Source organism: Pyrgilauda ruficollis, unplaced genomic scaffold, assembly GCF_017590135.1.
Source record: "Pyrgilauda ruficollis isolate IOZ18807 unplaced genomic scaffold, ASM1759013v1 scaffold1, whole genome shotgun sequence".
NCBI classification, from domain to species: Eukaryota; Metazoa; Chordata; class Aves; order Passeriformes; family Passeridae; genus Pyrgilauda; species Pyrgilauda ruficollis.
The window spans coordinates 7,625,916-7,650,046 of NW_024508100.1; the positions used below are offsets into that span (position 1 = coordinate 7,625,916).

At 39.8% G+C, this 24,131-nt stretch overlaps 2 protein-coding genes across 3 annotated transcripts in view; one reads left to right on the forward strand and one right to left on the reverse strand.

The window, feature by feature from the left end:
• Window positions 1-6,608, forward strand: part of CRMP1 (collapsin response mediator protein 1) — a 49,025-nt gene extending 42,417 nt beyond the window's left edge. Inside the window, exons 11-14 of one of the 2 annotated variants that reach the window (XM_041473953.1) lie at window positions 744-914; window positions 1,720-1,899; window positions 4,328-4,493; window positions 5,557-6,608. In XM_041473953.1, coding sequence (XP_041329887.1) covers window positions 744-914; window positions 1,720-1,899; window positions 4,328-4,493; window positions 5,557-5,648 — 609 coding nt within the window. In that variant the 3' untranslated portion in view covers window positions 5,649-6,608. The remainder of the gene's footprint in view (window positions 1-743; window positions 915-1,719; window positions 1,900-4,327; window positions 4,494-5,556) is intronic. The other variant, XM_041474025.1, reaches the window with a different exon arrangement.
• A 5,428-nt stretch (window positions 6,609-12,036) lies between these two features.
• EVC (EvC ciliary complex subunit 1) overlaps window positions 12,037-24,131 on the reverse strand; it is a 48,235-nt gene continuing 36,140 nt past the window's right edge. Inside the window, exons 13-21 of the mRNA XM_041459033.1 lie at window positions 23,373-23,482; window positions 22,562-22,772; window positions 19,642-19,848; window positions 18,742-18,886; window positions 17,737-17,842; window positions 15,644-15,770; window positions 15,298-15,391; window positions 14,004-14,115; window positions 12,037-12,983 (exon numbers count right to left, since the gene is read on the reverse strand). Coding sequence (XP_041314967.1) covers window positions 12,902-12,983; window positions 14,004-14,115; window positions 15,298-15,391; window positions 15,644-15,770; window positions 17,737-17,842; window positions 18,742-18,886; window positions 19,642-19,848; window positions 22,562-22,772; window positions 23,373-23,482 — 1,194 coding nt within the window. The 3' untranslated portion in view covers window positions 12,037-12,901. The remainder of the gene's footprint in view (window positions 12,984-14,003; window positions 14,116-15,297; window positions 15,392-15,643; window positions 15,771-17,736; window positions 17,843-18,741; window positions 18,887-19,641; window positions 19,849-22,561; window positions 22,773-23,372; window positions 23,483-24,131) is intronic.

The following is a 24,131-nucleotide window of genomic DNA, read 5'->3' on the forward strand; positions in this document are numbered from 1 at the left end:
GTAGCTTATACTTTACAAACCTTATATTTTAGCAAGCAAGAAGTAAGCTTTTATCTATTAATAAAAGGCTTGGCACTGTTGTTCTTCCTTAGAACATTGTTCTTGCTCATTACCAGGGAAGACCCCAAAATACTCTACTGAGAAATCAAAATGCTGTTCTGTACAGTTGCAATTACTATCACTGACTGTATGCCAAGTGCTATTGGTGATGACATTTCTCCAGGCAAGGACTTTATAACTGATTATATTACTTAGATGTATAGATCTAACAATAATGATAATAGAATGGACTTAATTTGCAAGAACTGTTCCCAAAAGTGTTGGAATCTGATATTTTGTTACATCTCGTAACACTCATATGAATTTCTCTGATTTAAAACTGCTTAAATATTTAACTAGAAATTACTAGGACTAGCAACAAAACTGTTAGGCCTCAGTGTGTAGAGAAAGGGTGGCTGAGCACCTTGATAGCTGAGCACCAGATGGCTGAGCACCTTGGTGTTATCATGTGCACTTAAGTTTCACTGGCTGTCCTTTGCAATGCCTACAGTAACACACTTATTTATTTAAAACTTCCAATTAAAGAGCTGTACAGAAAGTCCTGTGTGATACAATCTCTGGTTCATGCAAGATCACCATATCTATAAAGGGATGCCTTCCAATATCTCCCTGACCTTTCAGTACTCTGAATAGTAGGTCCTTATTTCATAAGCATGTTTTGCTCAAACCACATTGTCTTTTAGGCCACAGGCAAGATGGATGAGAGCCAGTTTGTAGCTGTCACCAGCACCAATGCTGCCAAAATCTTTAATCTGTATCCAAGGAAAGGCCGGATTGCTGTAGGATCCGATGCTGATGTTGTTATCTGGGACCCTGACAAGGTGAAGACTATAACAGCCAAAAGCCATAAATCGGTAAGGAGGAAATGAAAACAAAAAAGAAATGTCACTGTTGTTTTTCAGCTGTTGACCTAAATCACGTGAACACCAATAGCACAGGATGCTGAGGAGGGGGTAACTGCCTACTTCTGTTCTGAAATGGGTAAATGTTTCAGGACATGAGAGTATTGCAGTCCTGTGTTGGAAGCATTGTGATCAGGAAGGATTTATTTTCTCTCTACATATACCTTGCACTGTTTGTTTTTTGCATGCTTGTGGCAGACGTATACATTTATAAACCTTTAAAAATACATTTGGGTGATTCAGTTTCTGTTTCTCTGTCTTGGGATCTCTCTGTATTTTCAAGAAAGTAATAACCACCTGCCCTGTCATTCCCATTTAGATCAAGACCTTCCTGGGCTTTTCTGGGATTTTTCAGACAGAAATCTGTGTGCTGGCCTCTTCGAAATTTGCTTGCACAGTAACAACAGATGCACGGTGGAACCACGTGCTCTGGTTATCCAGAACCTGAGTCACAATTTTCCTTCTTATTAGGGTTATCAATGTTCTCAATGCTCTGGTTAGATACAGCAAATTTTCAAAAACATTTTCCATTCTTGATGGAAAATGAAAAACTGGAAGGAAATGTCTAGTCCAGGAGAGTCTGATCAGAAAGATCCTTTAAAATAATTTCATATCAAAATGCATTGTTTTTCCTTCACACAAAACAATTGTATACACTTCTTAATGGCAGTTGTCTAAAACTATGACTACAAATGTACATATTGTAAATTACTAATGTAAAGAGGTCTTGGTAGTGAATATGTTGGTTGATCCTCAGGCCATCGAGTACAACATCTTTGAAGGAATGGAGTGCCATGGTGCCCCACTTGTGGTCATAAGCCAAGGGAAGATTGTGTTTGAGGATGGAAATCTGCACGTCAATAAGGGAATGGGCCGCTTCATCCCTCGCAAACCTTTTCCTGAGTATCTCTACCAGCGCATCAAAATCAGGAATAAGGTAATCCTGTTGAATCTTCTTTGCAGCCAAACCCTCTTGGAAGCACAGTAGCATCTGTTTTTAATATTGTTGTGCTATTATGAGTCCATATCAGGTGGACTGTATATGACTTACTCAAAACTGGTTGCAGTTGTGAACTCTTCTAACTTAGTATTAGCACTTCAGCAGGTAGAACATATAATTGTCAGCTGACATAATTGCCTTATGTCCAGCAATGCCTTATTAAGAGAGGTGGAATAGTGATAGAATTTACTTTCGGTTAAAAATTCAGGAAAAGAGAAAGATTTTTGTGAGGGAGTGTTAGACAGAGTAAAAACAGAATTTTAAATTGCATACTGAACTGCTACACTGCAGAGAAGAAAAGCATGCCAGCCAGAGATTCTCATTATATTGGGCATTTCTGAACTATTGTTAGTGCATTTGCTGAGCTGTGTATTAGCAGCATTAATGGTTCAGAAAACTCTTCTCTTTGGTTTAATAAAAAGCTTGGGAAATGACCAAGATTCCACCTCTGTGTCACCTCTGGTTTTGAATTATATCAGTGCTTGTCTGTTGAAAACCAATTGGCTGGACACCAGTTTGGAGTTGTTTGGAAATTGCTTCTTGTCACTGAGCAGGAAAGTCACTGTGTGAGCACAGGTAATGAGAAAAAATGACTAAACCTCATGTTTTCTTCAGCCAAGTGTTTACCATTATCTGTGATAGCTTTTATCTTTCATCATTTATTATACAAATTCTATCAAGCTGCAGAAGAAAGGCCTGCACTTCTTAGAAGAAAAGGCATTGTAAAAAGCAAATGCACCCACAAAAATTTTGCAGAATACCAATCAGTGTTACATCTTTTTATATTGTCCATGTAGATGATACAGGCCTTCTCTTCACACTCACTGCTTAAGGCTTCTGTGCCTAGGAATTCCACATGAATTAGTGACAAAGCCATCAAAATAGTGAAACCAGCACTTTAGAAACAAGTATCACAGATTAGTGTCTTGTAGCAGGAGTTTGAACAAAATTACCTGGATTAAAGTGACCTGTGTCATGCAAGTGAGCCTAGATTTTGGGAGACCTTTGATCCTTGAGCAAGGTCTGCGAACAGACAAAGGGACTGATATTTTTTGCTCCTGCAGCTCCCTCTGCTGCCTGCCAAGAAGGAGAGCAGATTCATGCCTAAATTTCTTTTCCCACTATCAAATTTTATTCACTGGAAGTATTCAGAAAAACCCATTGCTGGTTTTATCAGCTGCTGTATGAACATGTCAGTGCACAACAGAGGAGTATATAAAAATTCTTCAAGCAAAGGACTGCAAAACTGAACTGGCACAGGTTGGCAGTATAAACTTATCCCTAGAACAGGGATAGCAGTATAAATTCATGCCTTTGTGGGTCCCTGGAAGATGGATTCATTGCTGTGATTGGCAGCTACTCTCTTCTGGGCATTAGTTTTGGCTCAGCCTGTAAGACAGTGGTTCTTCTGAGCCTGATGTCCCTGTCATCAAAAGCAAGGAAAATGCACTGATTGCTTTGAGAGCTGGATCAAACCCCTGTGAATAGTGTCTTCCTATACAGTATTTTAATTTCACTTTTAACCTGTTGGGGAAATTTCTCTGAAAACATAATCTTGTAAGACACAGATTTCTGATGTCTTTGATGAGCTTTGCGTTCTGAATTCAATGGCTTCAGGCTCTTTCTGAAAACTGGAACTGTTCTTATTAAAATATTATTTCCTAGGTTCCTATGATTTTAAGGCCAGTGAAGTTTTTTAGATTGTCTTTTCTAATAGTCCTTGTAAGAAGCATACAGGGAAAAAATCTAGAGATTTCAAACTGAAATCAGAGCTCAAATGACAGATACTTTATTGACAAATACTGTAAGATAGATCCCCTACCACAGTCCAGCATACAATCGCTTTTCTAGTTGATGACAGGAAGTAGAAACTTTTGAAATTTAATGTAAAAATTGCCACTCCTTTTCAGTGAATTCTAATAAAGAGAATGAGACCTGCAAAGGGGAGGAGCAGAGGAAATACAGGTAGGAGAGAAATTGCTGCAGTTGGTACAGTGGGTATCAGTTGTGCTACAAGTGTGACTTGGCAGCTGAATGGAGAGAGAAGAGGTCATTGTGACTGATCTTATGTAAAATAAACAGGTCACACCTATTCTTTTGAATCCCACTTCTCCCCTTTGATTGTGAAGGAAGCCTGATAAGGAACTCTTTTGTAGTTTATATATATAAATGGAGGGAGCAAGCTTTAAAATTTCCTTCATATATAAACCAGACTGCACTTTGCTTTATATATAAACTATAGATGTGTTGTTAATTCAGCCAGTGCAGAATATAGCTTTGTGCTCACTGCTCTCTTCCTACAGGGTCATTAGGCAGCATTATCTGAGCATTCAGTGTCTGGATTTTTACTCTCCTCTTGTTTTAGGTGGGAGGACTGCAAGGAGTCTCCAGAGGAATGTATGATGGACCTGTGTATGAAATCCCAGCTACGCCAAAATATGCAACTCCTGCACCCTCAACTAAATCCTCCCCTGCCAAAAACCAGCCCCCACCAATCAGAAACCTCCATCAATCCAATTTCAGCTTATCAGGTAAGTCAGCCTGACTAATGAGAAACCTTTTAAAGCTGTGAGTATGGATTACTGGTGATGAATTTCAATTATAATTCTTTAGTCAAATATAAAAGGACTGTATATAGTCATGTACATGCATATACTTACATATATATAAATATATACATGTATTTACTCTTTCATTGCCTATCGATATTTTACATATTGCCAATATTCAAACTGTTTTCAATCTGAAATTTTCTCTGTGTCAGTCTTTCACTATTATTTCCCTGGCCCATTGCAATTGGCTGAGTTCTCTGGTTGATGTGACTGAAGCCCCTTGGTGTTGTGCACAGCTAACGGGACTTGGCTCTGGTGCAATCTGTGGGTCTCAGACATCTCACAGGCTGCATCACCAGCATCTAGACATGGAAACTTCAACTGTCCTTGTCCATGGTCATAAACTATGTGCAGAAGTTGTTCATAAGCAGACTGGAGTATTTCTTGTCCTCTGCACTTGGTGCCCAAAACATTTTCCATGGTACATAGGAAACAGACTGGAAAATTATCCTTTAGGGCTGCTGGAAATAATTCTTGTCCTCTGAAGACAATTACAAGTGTGTAATCCCTATTCTTCAAAAGTCTACAGCCCCAGTGGTGAATAATACATTCATATGATGTTGTGAAAGTCATTGGATTTTTCCCTTGTGGGAGCTGATGGTGGAGTTTTCCTACTTTACAGATCCTCTCTTCAGAAACTAAATGAAACTTGTCTAAGAAAGTCCTAGGAGAGCAAATATTTAAAAAGCCCTTCTAATGAGGTGAAGTACATTTATTTTAAATCAGTGAGGCAGGTTTGAAAAGTCCCTTCTAGTCAGTGGAAAACAATTCTCCATGTAAGGTGAGCATTAGTCTGATCCTAAGCATATAATCCCCTACTTCTCGTCGAAGACAGAAATGTGCCTTGAAGGTCTGTTCAGCACTTCAGTCAGGCTCAAGAGAAACTAGCTGATTGTGGTGTGAGGGAGGCATAGCCAGGTAAAACCTCACGACTGATGGTTTAATCTCTTTCACAGCTTTGTTTTCTCATTTTCTGTTGCAGGAGCTCAGATTGATGACAACAACCCACGTCGTACTGGCCACCGCATTGTGGCACCTCCTGGTGGGCGCTCCAATATTACCAGTCTTGGCTGAGAAATCATGATGGACAGAAACACAAGGATGAAGGATCATGGGAATAATGTCCATTCCCTTCAGTATCTGTGTTATCGAGCCCACAGTTTTATTTGGTACTAACAGAAATAAAAAATGAAATTTTTTTTTTTATTTTTTCTTTTTTTTTTTTTTTTTTTTTTTTTTTTTTTTTTTTTGTATAGAAAGAGGTGATAATAGTGTGGTGTGTTTGCTTGGAACTACTTGCCTCACAATTGTGCTTTCATGCCATAGTCACCTTAAAGCATGGTGCTTCCATTGCCCCTTTAGTGACTACAGGTTTTAGCTTTGTCTCGTAACTGAATGATGGTTCCTTTGCACCCTTTCGCTGTATTAGAGTAGTTAATGCATGTTACTGAGTTATTTATGCAAGTTGCATTCTGTGAGTGAGTCCCTTTAGAACACATTGCCAACAACTGACTAGACACAATGCCAAGATTAATGTCTGTATTTGAGAAACACCACCAAAAACACTAATGAAGGAAGAAAATGGCCATCTGGAAAGTAAGCAGTAGAGTAGTATAGGCAGCTTCTGTTTAATCTTTAATTTATTATAAACCCAAGAAGCACTTCTCTCAAGACACAGAAACTCACTGGGACACGTAATGACAAATGGTCTCCGTAGCACCTGTCTGTTCCCACTCGGTACATTCCAAGTCTGTGTCCTTCTTGTTTCCATTTTAGACAGAGCCATGTTTTACATACCAATGCCATTGCCACCCCTGCAGGGATTTCTCCACCTGGGCAGTAGTGCTCTCCTTCTGCATGAGATTTTTGGTACTTACAGATAATCCAAGTTGCTGTCAGATTTTTAAAGTTTTTGTACAAATTTTTTCCTTTGTAATCACATGCATTTTTACTTACTCTACCGTATCAAGATCTACTAGTTGTGGTTCAATTTCTGAATTCAAAGCTTGTGAAATAAAGGAAATTAATTGATGGGTAAGCGTCTTGCTCTGCTTTCCAGTGCTGTGACTCAATGATTGAAAATCTGGATGGAGGAATGCAAGAGAAATTGTCTTTCAGGTTGACATCATGCAATAGAAGGAACCTCCTTAGATCACAAGTGTTGGGAAGTATATAGGTCTGTATATGCATACTATAGCATGATATAGTATGTCTTATTAAACAGTGCTCACAGTAAAAATGTATTTACTAAAAATTGTACTTACTGTTGACTAAAATGTACTTACTAATGGTTGGATTTGATCTTAAGAGTTCTTTTCCAAGAGACTTAACAAGACTTAATGAGACTTAACAAGTCTTTTCACAGACGTAACAAGTCTGTGATTCTGTGACATTGCAGGTGCCTCAGTTTTGCCCAAATGAGACACAAAGTAACTTTCTCCCAAAGACCTTAGATCTATGTCTTATTTGCCTAAAAAGGGGTAATTCAGTGTTGTCATCTTCATCTGTAGTACAGAACCAGTACCCAGTGCTGCACTTTGACCTAAGCCATATTTGACTTCATTTATGGTTTTCTCTACTGACTGAGCTGTGTCCAGGCATGGCAGGAAAAGAACATGCTGCAGGTAAGGTGAGGGAAGAGGACTTCAATTCTCTGAGAGTGAAGAAGTATTTCTTGTCTTTCTGACTCTCTCACAAACTATGTAAAGAAACCTTGTTTCCTGTCACTTTTTGCTTGTCTGGCAATGTTACAGATGCTGTGGGAGGTGTGGGCTGCAGTGGAAGTGGGGTGTGATTAGCAGGTCAACAAACCCCTCCTCTTGTGCTACTTTGCCTTCATCCACACTACAAAGCTGCAGCAGGAAAAGTCTTGCAGCACTGGAGAGGTTTTATCAGCTGTGCTGCTTGACCACTGAGCACCCATCCATCCCACCCATGCCACAGTAACTTGGGTTGGCACAGCTCGTGTGGGGCATGCCAAGTGCAGGTGAGCCATAACAGTTTTGGGAAGTAGCCCACCTGAAGCCTGTCATTCTGAAACTAGTACATTGTCACCTCCAGCTTGCCTGGGAAAGGAACCAGTACCCTGGAAAAATCCATTTTGGTCAGCTTGGTCTGAAACCTGGCAGCACAACTGGTCTGCAGAGCCAGCTTTTCCTTTGGCTTTGAGCTGAACCAGTGCAGAAACACTGCAATTCAGTCTGCAGTGAATTGAATTGCTTGCTCCCAAAAAAAGGAAAATAAAGCTTTTCATGAACAATTCCTTCTGCTAAGAATTCAAATTCACATTTTCTATTGCCTGGAGAATGCCCTCATCCTCAGGCTTCTTTGCTCATTTGGTGGTTCAGATATTTTATATGATATGAATTAAAATAAATTGCTCATTTTGTGGTTCAAGTTTTTTAAAGGAAGTAAAATAACACTAGTAGAGAAGCCTGAGGACAGTGTGCCCTGGAATAACCTATAGCCTAGCAGGTAAGGCAATCCTGAAATGTCAAGTCTCCATCTGCCTTGTCCTATTCCAACCCATTTGCTGTGAGTGTTGACAGCCAGCAACAGTTGTGGTGATGTAACCCTGACAGTAGAAATACAGCTGGTTTGTGAAGCTATGTAGCAAATTTGACAGCGTGAAAATTTTCAAATTGCTGGTTACAATTTCCCTGTTGCACTTCTTGCATGTTTTTGTGCAAGTAGCAATGGTTGCTCACCTTCAAATAAAGCTTCCACTCAATGTATGAGGCTTGTCACACTTGAGGTGACAGCAGAAATGATCATTGTGTAACTCGTGTTGAGATTCCACTTTTCCTACACACTTAACAGCATCTTAAACCAAAAGCCCTTTGCCTACAAGCTGGTCAAAGATTCACTGTTAACATGCATTTATTTTTTCACTGTGAAGTGTCTGTGAATAAATACGTGTGGGTGTTTTGAGAGGCATTTCATGGTTCAGTGCTCCTCTGTGAACAAGACTCTGCCTGTCAGGTCAATGTGGCTCTCCTGTGATGCCTCCAGGAAGAAGCAGCCTAATCCCCTGCTCCTGCTGTGGCACTGCTGAGGGGCAGCCTGAAGGAAGGTGTGGATCCTGAGCTGCACCTCACCAGGCGAGGTGAAGGATGCCTCACCTGGATGGTTACTGTCATTCCACCAGAGAGAGGCATGTGCCATTCCCCATGGATGGCAAAACAAAGCAAGGGGTGCTTCTCTTACCACCTGGAGTCTATTTCATAGCAATGTCCCTGTCCCTACGTCACTAACCTGTCCTTAAGAAAATAAAACACTACCAGTAAAGAAAATGTGGATTAGCTGGTGCTCCTGAGCACTAACCTGTCCTTAAGAAAATAAAACACTACCAGTAAAGAAAATGTGGATTAGATGTGCTCTTGAATGCATGCTGCAGAATAGGAAACTGCACTTGAGTTTGCTCCCTTGCAGGAACACCAGGCTGGGAGATGTGAACTTGGTGAGGAGCTGCTTTTATCTCAACTACACCTGGAAGCAGTGCAGAGCTTACAGGCTTTCTGAATAGTCAAACTTCTAAAAATCTGCAGCAGGCTATGACCTTTCAATACCTGATGTAGCTCTAATGATGTAAAGCTGCTCTTCCCTACTGCTATTTGCAATGGTCTGCTTAAAATTAGTCACTATGACCAGGCTGGGAACAATCTTTGTTAATTGTGGAAGGGAAGGCTGGATTGATTTCTGAGCGTATTTTGGACCAGTTTGTCTTGTGCTACAGTTTGTCTGCTACCAGAGCAATGCAGTTACATGTCTAAATTCTAGTTCATAGCAAAGCCTGCTAATTATGATGCTAAGACTGTACCAAAACTGACAGCTGTCCCAGCCTTTAAATGTTTCCCTTGGCAATATACTGGTCTTTGTCTTCAAGAACTAACATCTCAGACTAGACCAGGTCAGATGACCATCTGCTCTGGGTTCCAGTAGCCAACAACACAAGCTTGGAGGAGGTCAGAGGAGCAAGCATATAATGCTAATCCTCCTCTGAGTGTCTGCTCCTTTTCCAGTGCTTTGTAATTTTTGAGAAGCAGCAGCATCATTGCACCTGTAGCTCTCAGTGAATTTGTCTGCCATGCATTTGCCAAGATGTGGTTAAACCCATGTGAAATCCTGCCACTAATGTTTTCCTGGAGCACGGAAATGCACAGCTTAAAGCACAATGGCAAAGCGTTGATCTGGTCCTCTTGGCACCAGCTGTTTCTTGCCATTTAGAGCTAGCATGGTTCTCAAAGACCTCACATGGCAACAGCCTCATAGATCTAAGGGAGTGGCAAGCAGAATTCACTAGTTTGCCATGATTCCATCTTCTTGACATAAACATTTGTCAAAGGAAAACTCTTTAGGGTACAAAATATCTACACAGATATTCATCTATCAGTGTATCTAAATATACAATGGCACTAATAACACTGTAGGTGTTACATTTTTAAAAAAAAAATTAAATATTAGAAATATCACAAATCTGCATTATAGAGATAACTGCATAATTAGAACATCAGTCTGGAACAGCAGTAATTTAATTCAAGTTGTATCTTAATCCTGTGTAATTGTCAAGGAGCTCTAGGCACAATAAAAAAGTGTGTTTTTATTGCAGGCTCAACAGAGCACTGGATTTTGCATTTTTTATATTTTGGGTCAGGAAGTGTCCATGAATTCAGTGCTTGCATCTGAGTTTTCACCTCCCTTAAAAAATCAGGGATATCTGAATGCTCTGTTCCTTATTACCATGCTCTGCTCCTTATGACCTTCCCTCTGCACTTACTACTAAGCTACCAATCCTTGTTCATCTACTGTTGGTAAAAAACTAAATTTCACTCATCTAAACAAACTGACTTTAGGATAGTTTTTCATCATGGTTGTGATGAACTTTCTACAAACTTTCCAGATAAATTTCAGTGATGGCAGTAAGGGCTGTTGGTATATGGGAAATAGAATAATGTTACCACCAATGTTTAAAATAGGAAGAATTGACACTTCCCCTAAATTTCTGCAGCGTTTTTGATATGTACCTGTAAAGCATGATCAAACCTTCATATTATCCTTTCCAGAATAAAGAGAGGGTGCTCTATAGATTTACACTATAAACTGAGTTTTTGGATTTACACTATAAACTGAGCTGTGACTGGTGCCTAGGTATCCCATTTTCCCCTAGTCTGACTGTATGATTCTCTAACATAACATAAAATTTCAAATATTAACTGCAAAGCAACTGCTCTGAGTTTTGTCTGCATTTTTTGCACTTGTTTCTTGGTCCAGTTAAACCCTGTCTTGCTCAGTATCTGCCTCACTGACAGACAGCGATGGCACGTGTCACACTGCCCACCTGCACATGACATTGAACTTGGTGTATCCACGGGGAAACTCAAGGGGACTGAAGTCACTAACGGGGATAAGCCAACGGGTGTTTGACAGGTGACTGCCAATGTGCCTGGGAGAAAAGAAATCCCAGGAAAGTCAGGCAGATGGAATATTGGGAGGTGCCCGCACCCGGACCTGGGGGGACTGGCGGGGATCGCAGGGAGCACAGGGACCCTCCTGGGACTGGTGAGGATCGCACGGGGCACAGGGACCCTCCTGGGGACTGGCAGGGATCTCACCGAACACAGGGACCCTCCTGGGGACTGGCAGGGACCACACGGGGCACAGGGATCCCCCTGGGACTGGCAGGGAGCACACGGGGCACAGGGACCCCCCGGCTCCCTCCCGGAGCTCCCTGCCCGCCTCCTCCACCTGCGAGGGGAGGAGAGCACCGCGAGCTGCCCGGGAGAGGGCACTGCTGCCCTGCTTTTGGGACAATTCCCTTTCCTCATTCAGAGAAAATGCCATTTCGAGCCGGTCTGGCCAAAGCACAGCACAGGGCAGACCCCACCTGGGTAACTCTCGAGTGATTCTGCTGCACCCGGAGCGTGGCAGGAGCTACCGCTGCCCTGAGGGGTTTAGAGCATCATCTGCTCTAATGGCAACAGCTCCCCGTGCCTGTGTACAGAGAGCACTGCAGAGTGAAATGTGGTCAGTTTAACGTGAATATGTTGATTCCGTTACCAAAAAAAACCCAAAAAAACCCCCAAAAAAACAAACCCAAAACCAAAAGAACCCACCAAAACAAAACAAAACAAAACAAACCAAAAACAAAACCCAAAAAAGGAACAAGCAGCAACTAAAATGTTAAAATGTCCACACTGGGAATGCAGAGACACCATAGAGCCGATGTGCTGAAATATCAGAATTAAATGCTTGAAAGGGTACAATTTAGAATTTTTTTTACAGCTGAGATGAAAATTAACCATTTAACACAGGTGTGTAACAGGCCTGGTGGACTCGTTTGTAGGCAGCACTTTTGTCTGAGGCAAACTGCGTAACTGGTGTGGTACTTTCCATCTTCCACCAAAGGACAGACTTTTCATTAGCAAAATATATGTTTATTTTTGAAAAGGCAGAATACTCCCACTTCATGAAAGCTGTAGGATTGCTTAAATGGGGCAATTTATTACACAATACAGGTGCTCTCTACAGCCAGTAAGAATTAACTGCTTTGCATAACAAGAATTTCCCATAGGAAATGTAATGAGCATAACAAAGTACATTGGAAACAAAAGGGTGCACTTAAGGAAGGAGACCAGAAACTGAAGCATAAAAAGTGAAAAAGTAAACCAGTTTTCTCTCATTTTCTCTAAAAGTAACAATTTGAATTCTAAGACAAAGGCAGAGAAATAGATATATAAACGTCTTTGTACAAATTTAAAAAAGCCTACATAGGATTGGAAGCACAAAAATATAACAAAAGAGAAACCAAATGTCATCTTTTGATGTACCAGTACCATCTGAAGCCTGTTTACATTTTCTCTACATTTTCATCTCCTTTCCTTAGGTCAAAGTAGCATTCACAAAAAAGAATGCTACTAGGTACCACATGTCAGGCTCAAAAGTAAACAGTCCATCACTGTTGTGATGAAACCTTACTGAGGTACACTGACCTGGCCCCAGTGTGCACCTGTTCTCCTACAGGCACACTATCCTCAGGTTTACTCCAAATCTAAAACTGTCTCCCCAGCATATTACCCAAGCAGTCTCAAAGATCTTGTATTAAAGACTTCCTTGTTCCCCCTTACCAAAACCAAGAGGGAATGTTTTATTAACAGCTAAAGGAAGTTGGAATTGATTCTTGGTCTGCAGCTAAAAAAGATTTATGAGTTATTATTGATTTTCTTCGTTGTTCCTCAGCAAAGCAGCTCAGTAAGTACCTATAGCTGCTGAGATTCCCCAGAAGGATGCCTTGGTACACTTTGTTCAGACAGCTCAGACAAAAGCTTTTACTACCTGCTGCCTTTCTTTTTTAACATCTTTGAGTTTTTCCTTGGTTCAGTCTCCCCTTCATGTGAACTCTGTGACATCTCTCTGAAAGAATAAGTAAGAGAAAGAAAACAAAATTGCAGACAGTTTTTAAAATGCTCTACTTCTCTCTTGAAGGAAATTAATTTTGGTAAAAGAAAGGCTCTCGCTATATAACTTCTGCACTCACTGGTTTCACTGCCTCTGTTGGGGCTGCCAAAACAAAGCTGCAAAACCATAAACTTTCCTTTGTGGGTCCCTGCTCCCCACACACGCATCCCTCGTTGGCTGTGGGAAAGGAGTGTGTGAAAAGGGTTGATGCCATCAGGGAAAGGAGCCATCTCCTGAAGTCAGTCCCAGGCTGAGGTCACTCAGGGGATAAATACTTTTCCCCAGAGGCCTGTGGCTCCTGAGAACCAAGTGTTTGCTTTGCCTGTCAGCAGGATTTTCTCTGCTCAATATATCAAGCCGCAACAACCAGCTGGCTGGTTTGATCTGCCCGTAGTGATCAGCTGGCATCTTTCAGGTTTGTAGCCATTTCTCCTCTAGTTAGCACCCCAGCACAAGCCAACTGAAACATCTATCAAGAAAATCATTGTTAGAGCTGCTGCCCTCATCAGCCAAAGACTGGCGCTCGCCTTTGTTCCTGAAATAAAGGTGGAAGTTGAAAGCCTAAATACCACAGACCATATTTTGGTTGCTACATTTCAGCCTAGTTCCATTGAATTCACTTGTCTCTGCTGATTTATGTTGTCTGTGACTAAGGTTTAAATAAAACTAAATAAAGGAAATTAGGAAACAGTATTTCTCATTTCCCTACCTTTAATCAAAGCTGTTTATAAAATACATAGCAGCACAGACAAGCAAAATACAGATGAATTTCCTAAGTTTAAAAAAGATTGTGGGGTAAAAAAGGTTAAGTATTTGTGGAAAGGAAATATTAAGGAAGTTCAGCTAGTGCAGGCATTAATTACGTTTTGAGTTTGATTGACATACCTCCTTAAGTAGATTTTGCAGTTTTTATATTAAAAAATGATATTTTTACAAACAGCTTTTCACATACCATCTTTTTAGTCTCTAACATACCTGCATAAGCCAGAAGTTATTCCATGGGGCTCTTGAATATTTTCATGGGAATCATCTTTTTCTGCTGGTTTGGGTGACTGGAAGGTCTGTCTTTTGGAATTTGCTTTTTCACCTGAATTGCCAAATGCAGTGGATTAAAAAAAAAAAAAACAAAAAAAATCACAAATAGTAGAACTTGTTTGGTTTTGATTAACCTGAAGCAAAAAGTTACACTCTAACTTTTCATACATACCTATTATTATTCCAAGGAAATCACTTCAGTTTACAGTAGCCCAGCATACTGCTTTTTTACCACTGGTTAGCTCTCACACAGCAGACTCTGAACTGCCACACTTGCTGAACACTGAAGTAACTTCCCATGTGGTGCAAGAGTTGAAAGCCCTATCGTATATTTTCTTAGCAAGTAACTGAAAATGGCTTTTTATTACCACCAAGCAGAAGAAAAGCTAGTTCATATTTTTGAGTGATTTGAATCAGAACATGATGTTAAAAATTCACCACTTTGAGGGCCCTGACTCTGCAGTCACCGTGCCTACCAAGGCACAGTTCTGCACACCTGAGAAACAACAGCTGGGGAGAAAGACTTCAAAACTGTGCAGGGAGTGACCTGCTTTTCCCTTTCAGGCACCCATCCTGCCTTTCAGCATCTTTCAAATGTAGCGCCATATGTTTCATCCTGATAATGACAGAAAGATTGCACGGCTCAAAGGATGACACTTGCACACTGCATCTGAAATGTGGACTAGGAAACATGACTGCTATTCTAAAAATTTGTCCCCAAGTATCTCTTGAAGAATGAATTAGTATAACTTGTCAAAACTACAGTAAATTTATAAAAATAGATCAGGTTTCCTGATTCAGTAGGGTTGTACTTTTGAGTACATGTGTGGGAGGCAATTCTTCCATTCTGCCATGAGAATGAAAGTTGGGTGATTCAACTCTGCTGTTCTCCCATGGATTCAGCAACTGAGGTGAACAGAATAATTTCTAAAGGACATGACAAAGACAGGAAAAATGTTTTGGTTTCAGCAGGGCAAAGCCTTACCTCAGTGGACACAATGCAATCTATAGGTTAAAGGCTGCTCTGGAGTGAGGAAAGGTGACACTTGTTTGTGGCTGTGCTGCTGGAGAACTGGGTGACCTTGAAGGGTTTCATTACTCTTCTACATTTCAGTTAGGGAAATGGCACTGATAAAAAATCTCTCCTGAAACTCCTTTGTGTTATACTGCAAAATCTGCAGTGATTTGTAGAATTTTGTGGGGTTTTTTCTGAACAATGCAGGATAGTACCAACCTGCTGGCTTGCTCCTTTTGGAAGGCTTCTTCTTCACAGTCAGTGGAACTCGGGTCAGCACAGCCAACTCACTCACAAAGTCCTGCTCTGCTCCCTGCATGCAAGGACAGAGCAGCCATCACTCAACACAACACAGCTCAGTTCTGTGTTATTTTTTTACATGTGGCACAACTAAACAGGCACATCACTGCAGAAACACAGGAAACAATATGGGAAGCAATCAGGGAAGTGTTCCTACAAGACAGAGATGAATCTCGGCACTGATTTCAACTAGGCTAGCAAAGAGACCCCTACAATGTGTCCCATGTCTCTCTACTGAATGCTTCAGATCCATGAACCCTTTTACCCTTAGCTGACTCTCCAGCTCAGTTCCTAGGTGCTGCAATCCCAGCAGCTTCTGTTTCAGAGACTCCAGACGAATCTGTTGCCGCAGTTCAAACTGAGCCAAAATCTTGTTCTGCTGTAGCACCATCCTGGTCAAGAGAAATGGAAATGTACAGATGTTGTTCAGTGCAAGGGAGGAATACAATCCTGTCAAAGTCTATTTAGAAGGTTTTGTAGAGAGAAAGGCTCATTAACATTATTGGCCCAGACAGCTTCCACTGGGACAGAAAATTTTGTGGTAGATTTTTAGATTTACTTATTTTAATAACCTGCCTTGGCTGTCCATAGGATACAAGGTCCTTTTGGAGGTAGGAATTAAAGGAGTTTGCAGTGTCCATGCCTGGATTCTGGGAACTGGAATTCAGCTCTAAAGTTGAAGCCTGCTTTCAAAACCACTGTATGTTTCTAGGATCAGTTTTACTGTCTGCTTGCCAAAGGGCCCAGGCAAACAACGTTCAAAGATCAGCTGTGAGAATAAGGTTTTAAGAATTAGGCATTTCATCCAGGCTCTTCAGTACTGAGCCATCATCAGAACCAGACTGAGCCATCAACATGGTTATTCGAAACTTGAGAACTGAAAGCATTAACAACTGTATTCTTCACCTGTTTTACTTTTCTGGTTAAAAATTATTATTATTACAGTACAACCTCAATGGCTGCAACTTTGCTGCATCTGTATTTCTTCTGGTTTTTTGTGTGATCTACCTTAAAGCAATGCTGCCAATCACCCATCAAATTCCTCAGGGAAGGAGGTAACACAAATAGTTTCTGACATTTACACCTAATGAAGTTGCTATTTTAATGCTCACTGCTTGCAGAGGTTACCTTTCAACATTTGCTTTTTGAACTCACACTCCTAACCTTGCATCAAGGGCAAAAAGAAATAAAACAATAAAACAGTGTTGAGTTTATAGGAGTTAGACAAATTAATGTAAACTTTGTCTTTAATTTACAAAGGACTAGACCATAAAAGAAATCATAAGGGCAATAGGAAAATGTGTTTGATTACTGATTATTATGATATCAGCTTAGATGCTGCATAGCTACATTCTTCAATACCATACTTCTGCTTGTGTGAAGACAAATTTCATTGTATTTTGTTTAAAGATAGTAGAATATATTACAGGAGAAAAAACAAATGAGAAAACAGCTGGAAAGTGAATTTGTATGTCACAATAAATGATAAATTTGATAATGAATAACTAACAGATCTTTTATGAAACCCTTTATTACACAAATCCATTTCTTTACTAACTCAAACAGGGATAAAAAAGTGGGCAATGATATCTTTCCATTTAGAAGAAACAGAATGTCTAAAGAAAGATTTAACCTCTTTACAATGCCAAAACTGAAGCTGTTGTCTTTTTCTGGATAGTAAATGAAGAGTAAAGAGATCAAATGACAACAAAAATGTATAATGTACATGACAAGCCATAGAGCTTTTTATGATAACGTATGCCTTTTTAATTGCAGTGCTTTTTGACTGGACTTAATTTTCATTTAATCAGTAATTAATTAAATATGATTTTTGTTTAATTAACATTTGAGGGATTCCATTCTAAATTCAGTGCAAGTAATCTTGATTTTCCAAGGCATTCACTGAAGCTTTCTTTCCACTTTGAGTATTTTTTGGGCTTCAAGCATTTTCTCTTCATTATGGTATATATTTTCTCCACAGCAAACTAACAAACACTTTTGATGTTCAGAGTATAAAGGATGGAATGTAATGAATTACATTCAGCATTGGTTCCCATCCCACATTTATGTTAAATTTCTTTTAAAATTTGGCATATGTTTTGGCATTGAATTTCATTCTCTCTTTTCAAACTGCCTAAGTATAGTTCTTCAATCTGTAACTAATGAGCATCAAAAAGTTTATTTAATAAGAAAGTAATTCTCTGAGATTAAAGGGCATCATTTGGCAATAGGTATTTCTTTTCCATCAAAGAGAAGTACAAAATGCAAACTCAAGACATTTATTCAGCTAGACATTCATGTAGATCTGCAATAACTCACAAAGTTTAAATAGACAGCAGTGCTGCTGTCTGGTCTAACCTTTGGTGGACTGTAGATGACACATTCAGGAGGCCTTTGGTGTGTTTTTCTTTCAATGCCAGTTCATTCTCTTTATTCTTCGTTCTGATCCTTTCATTTCCTTCTGCTGAAATAACGTTTTTGAAAAATTTTCTGCTCAAAATTAAACTCTGCGTTGTGACAACCTTCACAAATTAATCCTGATTCTAGGTAGTCTTTCCCAACTTACTGCTCCTTAGGGATATCAAGTATTTCTTACACACTCTGCCACTGTGATCTGCTGCAAAGAGAATACTTTGTGCATCATTTAGCTGAGATAGGAATGTCATTGAATTCCTGTTTACCTACTTCTCCCACTAGGCTAACTGATTAACATGGAATTCAAACCAGATATTTTCTGAAAAGACCTTGATGCCTTAAGCAAGAACTGTATTACCTAAACAAAAAACGCATTATAAAGAAAACCCTCCACTCAGATGTGACCTATTCCTGGGTATGCCCAGCTTCACAAGATGCCCTCTCCCCTGACTGGAAGCTATCCTGGTTACTTTTGCATATGCTCACACTCTGTGCCTGAGTGCTTATTTGCTGACCAGGCTCCTGCCCCTGCCCCTGAAGTCCTGCCCGGCAGCAAGGCTTGGGCACATCTGACAGACAAGACCTCACAGCACTCTTTGTAAATTAAACAGGAGGGAGATGGATGGGTTTGTAACAGATCAGAGTATGTAACCTTCATTTGGGGAGCATGCAACCTTTCCTGAACACTCAGAGAGGCCAACAGGCACCTTTCCTACCCCCTGCACCATCAGGGAGCAGTTACTGAATGTACTCAGGGCTGGGCTGGGCTGGGCTGGCTGTGAGAGGGGAGGTACTCCCCACCTTTCCTCCTGTGACTGGAGGAAAGTGCCTGGCACACTAAATTCAGATTTACTAGGCCAAGGGATGCCAGAAGAAGCAAAATCCTCTAACCTTACACTGAGCACACTTACTGGGAAACAGTCTTATAATTGTCAGTACCATACGAACCTTGTAAGGATTTCAGATGTTGAAGCTTTTTTCCTTCATACTCTTCTGTGAGTTTTCCTAATTGCTGGTAGTAGTTCTGCACCAGTCTATTGATATTATTGCTGGTCCCATATACACTTTCAACAGCAGATTCCACCAGTCTCTCCTGTATCACACAGTACAAGTCACAATTCATTTTCCAAGCCCAAAAGTGTTTTGATCTGTTTAAAAAAACCCCATACCTAATTTGGTATGTGCACACACAATTATGAATTTAAATGTGGCTTTAAAAATGGGGTAGACTAAGATACTGAAAACCATGCAACATTTCAACATGAAAAATTGCAGTGAAATCTTTCTAATTTGCCTCATCTCCATCTGGGAAGAGGTCATTCCCCTATCCTTTCAATCTCTACAGCCCATTTCAACAGTCAAGCCAACTGCCAGCAAAGCAAGCTAATCCATGTGTAGCTCTGCTGTGACTTTCAGAAAATCCAAATATTTACTTTGGAAAAAAATTATTCATCTATGATATACATTTTGATTTTATTTATTTCTCTTTTAATTAATAGTAAGCTGGTAGAATGAAAATTATTAATTAGTCAAAAACCCTTAATCAATAGATAATCATCTCAATTTTTTTCTTCTTTTTGTTATTATCTGTCATCAAGAGTTGTGACAATTTTTTTCCTGTTCCAGTGTTTGACTTAAAACCTGTTTTGGCTGCTGTAGCAAATACTGTACTGCTACATAAATGCTATCTTGCAAATGCTTTGCAAATTATGCTCAGTTTTAACACAGGTCCTAAGGGTTTTCTACTGATACTCCCAGGCATAGGTTAATGCATACATTAAATTGCTTTCCATCTGTGCAAGGTAGCCCTTGTTTTGTTTGGAAAACTGCTGTTGACCATTTCCATACCTTGAAGTCCTGTTCATCATCTGAACTCTTTTTTTCAGCTTCCCCTCGGGCATACTGCAGCAGGGTCTGCCCAATCACTTGCTCCATGTGCTGCTGAAGAAACTGAAGAGCTTCTTGGATTTCTGTGACTAGCTGCTGGTGAAATTCTAAATTAGTTTCTTGCATTTCTTCCTCAAGCTTCTCCTCCTCTTCACGAATGTGGGATTCCTAGTAATCAGAAAATAAGACAGCACTGCCATTTAAATATGTTAACAATTGTAGTCAGCTTCACTTTGAAAGGAAGTCCTGCACCCATTCAGAATGTTACAGTTTCAGTAATTACAATAATATAATTCACAGAGGAAGTTTGTACAGTCATTTAACACGCGCGTTTCCAACAGAACTATAGCCTCTGTCATGATATATACAGCAGAAGCTGCATCCTGTCCTATGTCCTATCCTATGTCCTATCATACAGTCATTTAACACGTGTGTTTCCAACAGAACTATAGCCTCTGTCATGATATATACAGCAGAAGCTGCATCCTGTCCTATCAGTCTCTCCTAAGTGATGTATTCCCATGTACGTGAAATATCCTGAGTCCAGCAAGGGACAACTGTGGATGCCTTGATAAATTGCACAGGAGCAAGGCAAGTACAGTTATGCACCAGGAATGCTTGCACAGTCTGTGTGGTCTACCTGAGAAAAACTTGGTTTGCTGGTACTTGGGAGTACCAATACCCTTGGGAGTACCAATGGCCCTTGGGACAGGTCACAAATGTGGGTAATAACACTTGAAAACCATTTGCACAACATCCTCTGCAGGTGAGTTCTAAAGCTTCTCCACATATCTCTTAATTTTGAACCTGCCATCTGATAATATTGCTAGGTGCTCTCTTCTTTCATTAGAAACATGAACAATGGTTCTCTATTCACATATTTGATGTCAGTTTTAAAACCTATGATATTCCAGAAGGCACCTATTTTTTAGGCTAAAGAATTTTAAGTCCTTTGAGGTCTTTGGACCATCCCTGACTCAATTTTTGTGCAAGAAAAGTGCACACTTTTCATCTAAGCTCTCTTTAGTGAACAGTAGTATCTGCTTACCAGCATGGTCTGCTCTGTCACCCTCAAGTGTAGTAGTCTGCCACAGATGGCCTTCTATTCTGTTGTCTTTCTTATATTTATACACTCAGTTAAGGCTAAATAACATCAAAATATTCTGGAAGATGTGATAGTACCTATTTGATGCCTTCTTGGAAATAAAAATGCAAGCAGAAAACACTCATCTGTAGAAATATCCTTATTAATGCTGACTTGTTCTCACATGTTATATTGATTGCTATGACTTATGTTTTTGAGGTTTTGAGAAAGTTGGAATGTCATTAAACTGCTTCTCATTTTTTTTTAGAGACCCAATGTCATGTGATTATGCCCAAGCTAGGATTCACTAGTCATTTTACATTCCATATGAAATCAATAGATAGACATGACATAGTCCACCAGTATAAAACTGGCCCAAGCAAAAATTAAGTTTGGGTAAAACAACACAATATATCTAAAAATCTGGTTGAATGTCTGTAAATTAACCTTTTCCTGAACTCCTTATAGATTATTTTTAGTTTTGGAGGATGTTTGTAACATGCTTTTTCTCTCTTGACTTTTCCCAATTCCACACCTATGCCCTGTGTTTTCAGCAGCAAGAATCTAGCAAGGGTATTTTTAGACACTTCTTTGTGAGATGGGTTTTAGCTGGACTTTCAAAGAGGCTGTAATGGAGAGAGGCCATAGGAACACTAATACCTCAGGACATTTCATTTTCATTAGGGAAGGCAGTGATTGTTGCATCAATTAACGTCTCCATGTGAGCTAAGTGAGAGGGAGCAGCGGAAAGCAAGAGGAATGCAGTGATATGCATTTTTATTTTATCATTTTATATTTTAAATCTTCTGAAGGTTAATGAGTTTTTCAGATTTTCAAACTTAAAAGAAACTGCTTCAATTGATATTTTTCAAATATGAAAACAGCAGGACACAGATTTTCCTTATTCCTCTTCCATGTGGAGATTGTTGTATGATGCAAATCAAAATTAGAGGGGTACAGAATTTTACCTCTCAGCTAATTACACAGCAACAGCATGGAGCACAGAGCTGCAAAGTGTTTGATGGGTTCAAGCCATATGTACAGCAGCAGTGGGCTGGGCAGAGCTATCATTGATACCTGCTGGGAGGGTTGTCTGAAGTTGAAATATGAAATGTGGTGTTGCTCTACATAAATATTCAATGCAAGTAATTAAATAATCAACACTTAATAGATCAACACTAAAAACCAGTCATGGTGAAAGTGACCTATGGGAAAATCATGTCTAAAAATCCCTTAAACTTTTTATTGTCTTCTTGACCTACAGTAGCCAGGTAATTTGGGAGGATTGGGAATGCATGCTGACCTTCTTATGAACAGAGAGAGAGAAAAAAGAATGAAAAATTATGACAGTATAGAAGAACTTGATTGGTGTGGTAGGAGTAAGAATTTGTCCTAATGTTCCAGTAAGAACTTCTCAAGTGCATATTAAGATCCTCAGCAGAATTAGTAGGAGGTTCTTTTCCCTGAAGCAGTAGCTTTGCAGAAGTCCTTTATACATGTTGGCATCCTTGCATAGTATTTCCATATAAATAAGTTGCCAAATAAGCTTGCTAGGACACTCAATAAAGTATAAGGGATTTTAAAATGTCTGCCCCAACTACAACAGGCACACTCAGGGACCTCCTGTGCCAGCAATGCACATGTTTTTGACAGAGAATATTTTTCTTTCTTGTTGGAGATTGGATTTTTTTTGTTGTTGGGTTTTTTTGTAGTTTAGGTCTGCAACGGCCACTTCTAATGCCAAATATCAAAGCATATGAGACCTGTAGAGACAACCCACCTGGACACTGTACCTACCACTGCCTTCTGTAACTGCCACTGGTCCTCATCTTGGCACAGGGAGGATCCCTTCTGCAGGGTGTGCTGCTCTCTCAGCTCCTGGAGCGAGCTCTTCTTTCTGGACAGGCGCATGCGCGCCAGGGCTGCCATCCCCGCTCTTCGCAAGGTTAGCCTTCTGAGCACTGAGCACAGCAGAAGCTGCTGCTTTTGCAATATAGAGCTAACAGACCTGTAAAAAGGACCATTAAAAATCCATCAGTGAAGCTGCTTTCACACCTGTGTTCAGCAGAGTTATTGCTTAAAGGTGACAAGAGTTATTCTTCACTCTGTGCAACGTCTTTTTGTACAAAGCATGCCTTGGAAAGCTGCTCAGGTGTAAGGAATGGGTACTGCTGTGTTACACTTCTAGTTCTGTCACACTGAAGTTAAATTAAAATGAAAACAGAAATAAAATAGCTAAATTACCATCTATATGTTGCTGGGACGAAAACTTTATCTCGCAGAAAATGCAACTCCACTGTGCCATAGGGAGTGCAGAGAGAGGCTGGTTCAAGACTAGGAGCCCCTCACAAACACAGCAGATGCTCACAAAGCACACCAGCGACAGATCATATATGACTATTTTTTCTAATATCCAGGAGTCATGATACGTCTATTTTTAAAATTTGCATTTGATACCATGACAGAAAAACAAGACCAACTGCCTCTCTGTCTGAAGGAGCTAATAATCCCTCAACACCACTTTCCATAGTTTAATGAACACAATTTTTTATCTGGGCATGCAACAGTGAAGTTTTACCCCACTGCTCAGGGATGACACCATGCTTACTCATCACTGAGGCATCCTAGTCTGCTCACGACACCTTGCATTATCTTCTCTTGTTTCTCAGACAGGTGCTTTTGCATCACAGCAGACAGAGCATATTCTGTTATCCAGAGCTAAAAGCAGGGAAAAGAATTACAAATATAAGATACTCTGATTTCAGCCAGTCACTGCATAAAGAAACAATGGTTTCTTTTGCTAGAAAAATCATCCCTTGCTTTCAAAAACAAACTCATGCTGAATTAAAATTATTCTACTTTTTTTCAATTATCAATCTTCAACAAAACTCACTGAAAAGAAGAACTTTGCACTGGTTTGGATCAGCCCTGAACTGTCTTTCCTACAGATTTTTCAGTTTCAGCAACACAGGAACAAGAAAAAAATAACAATACGGCACAAAATACTGCACTGATTCTTATCAGCAGGATACAGTAGGCTTTTTATTTGTTTTTTTCTTTTCACCAGTAGAGAATATAGTTTTTATTTTCACTGAACAAAATACAGGTATCATCTTCCATCACACTTCTGTCACAGTAAACAGTGCTAATAGTTGGAAATGGAAATTAAGTGATTAGGTAAATATATGGACTGCAAGTTTACAGCTCCTTCACAGTGATATTTAGATTGAAGAATTTAATCTTTAAATAAATTTTGATGGATTTGCCATTAGACTGTAAACTTTTGGTGATATGAAGTTAAGGTTTTATTTAGTATATTGCCAGTATTTAAGGAATAGTAAGTCATAAGCTGAAATATTTGCAAGGC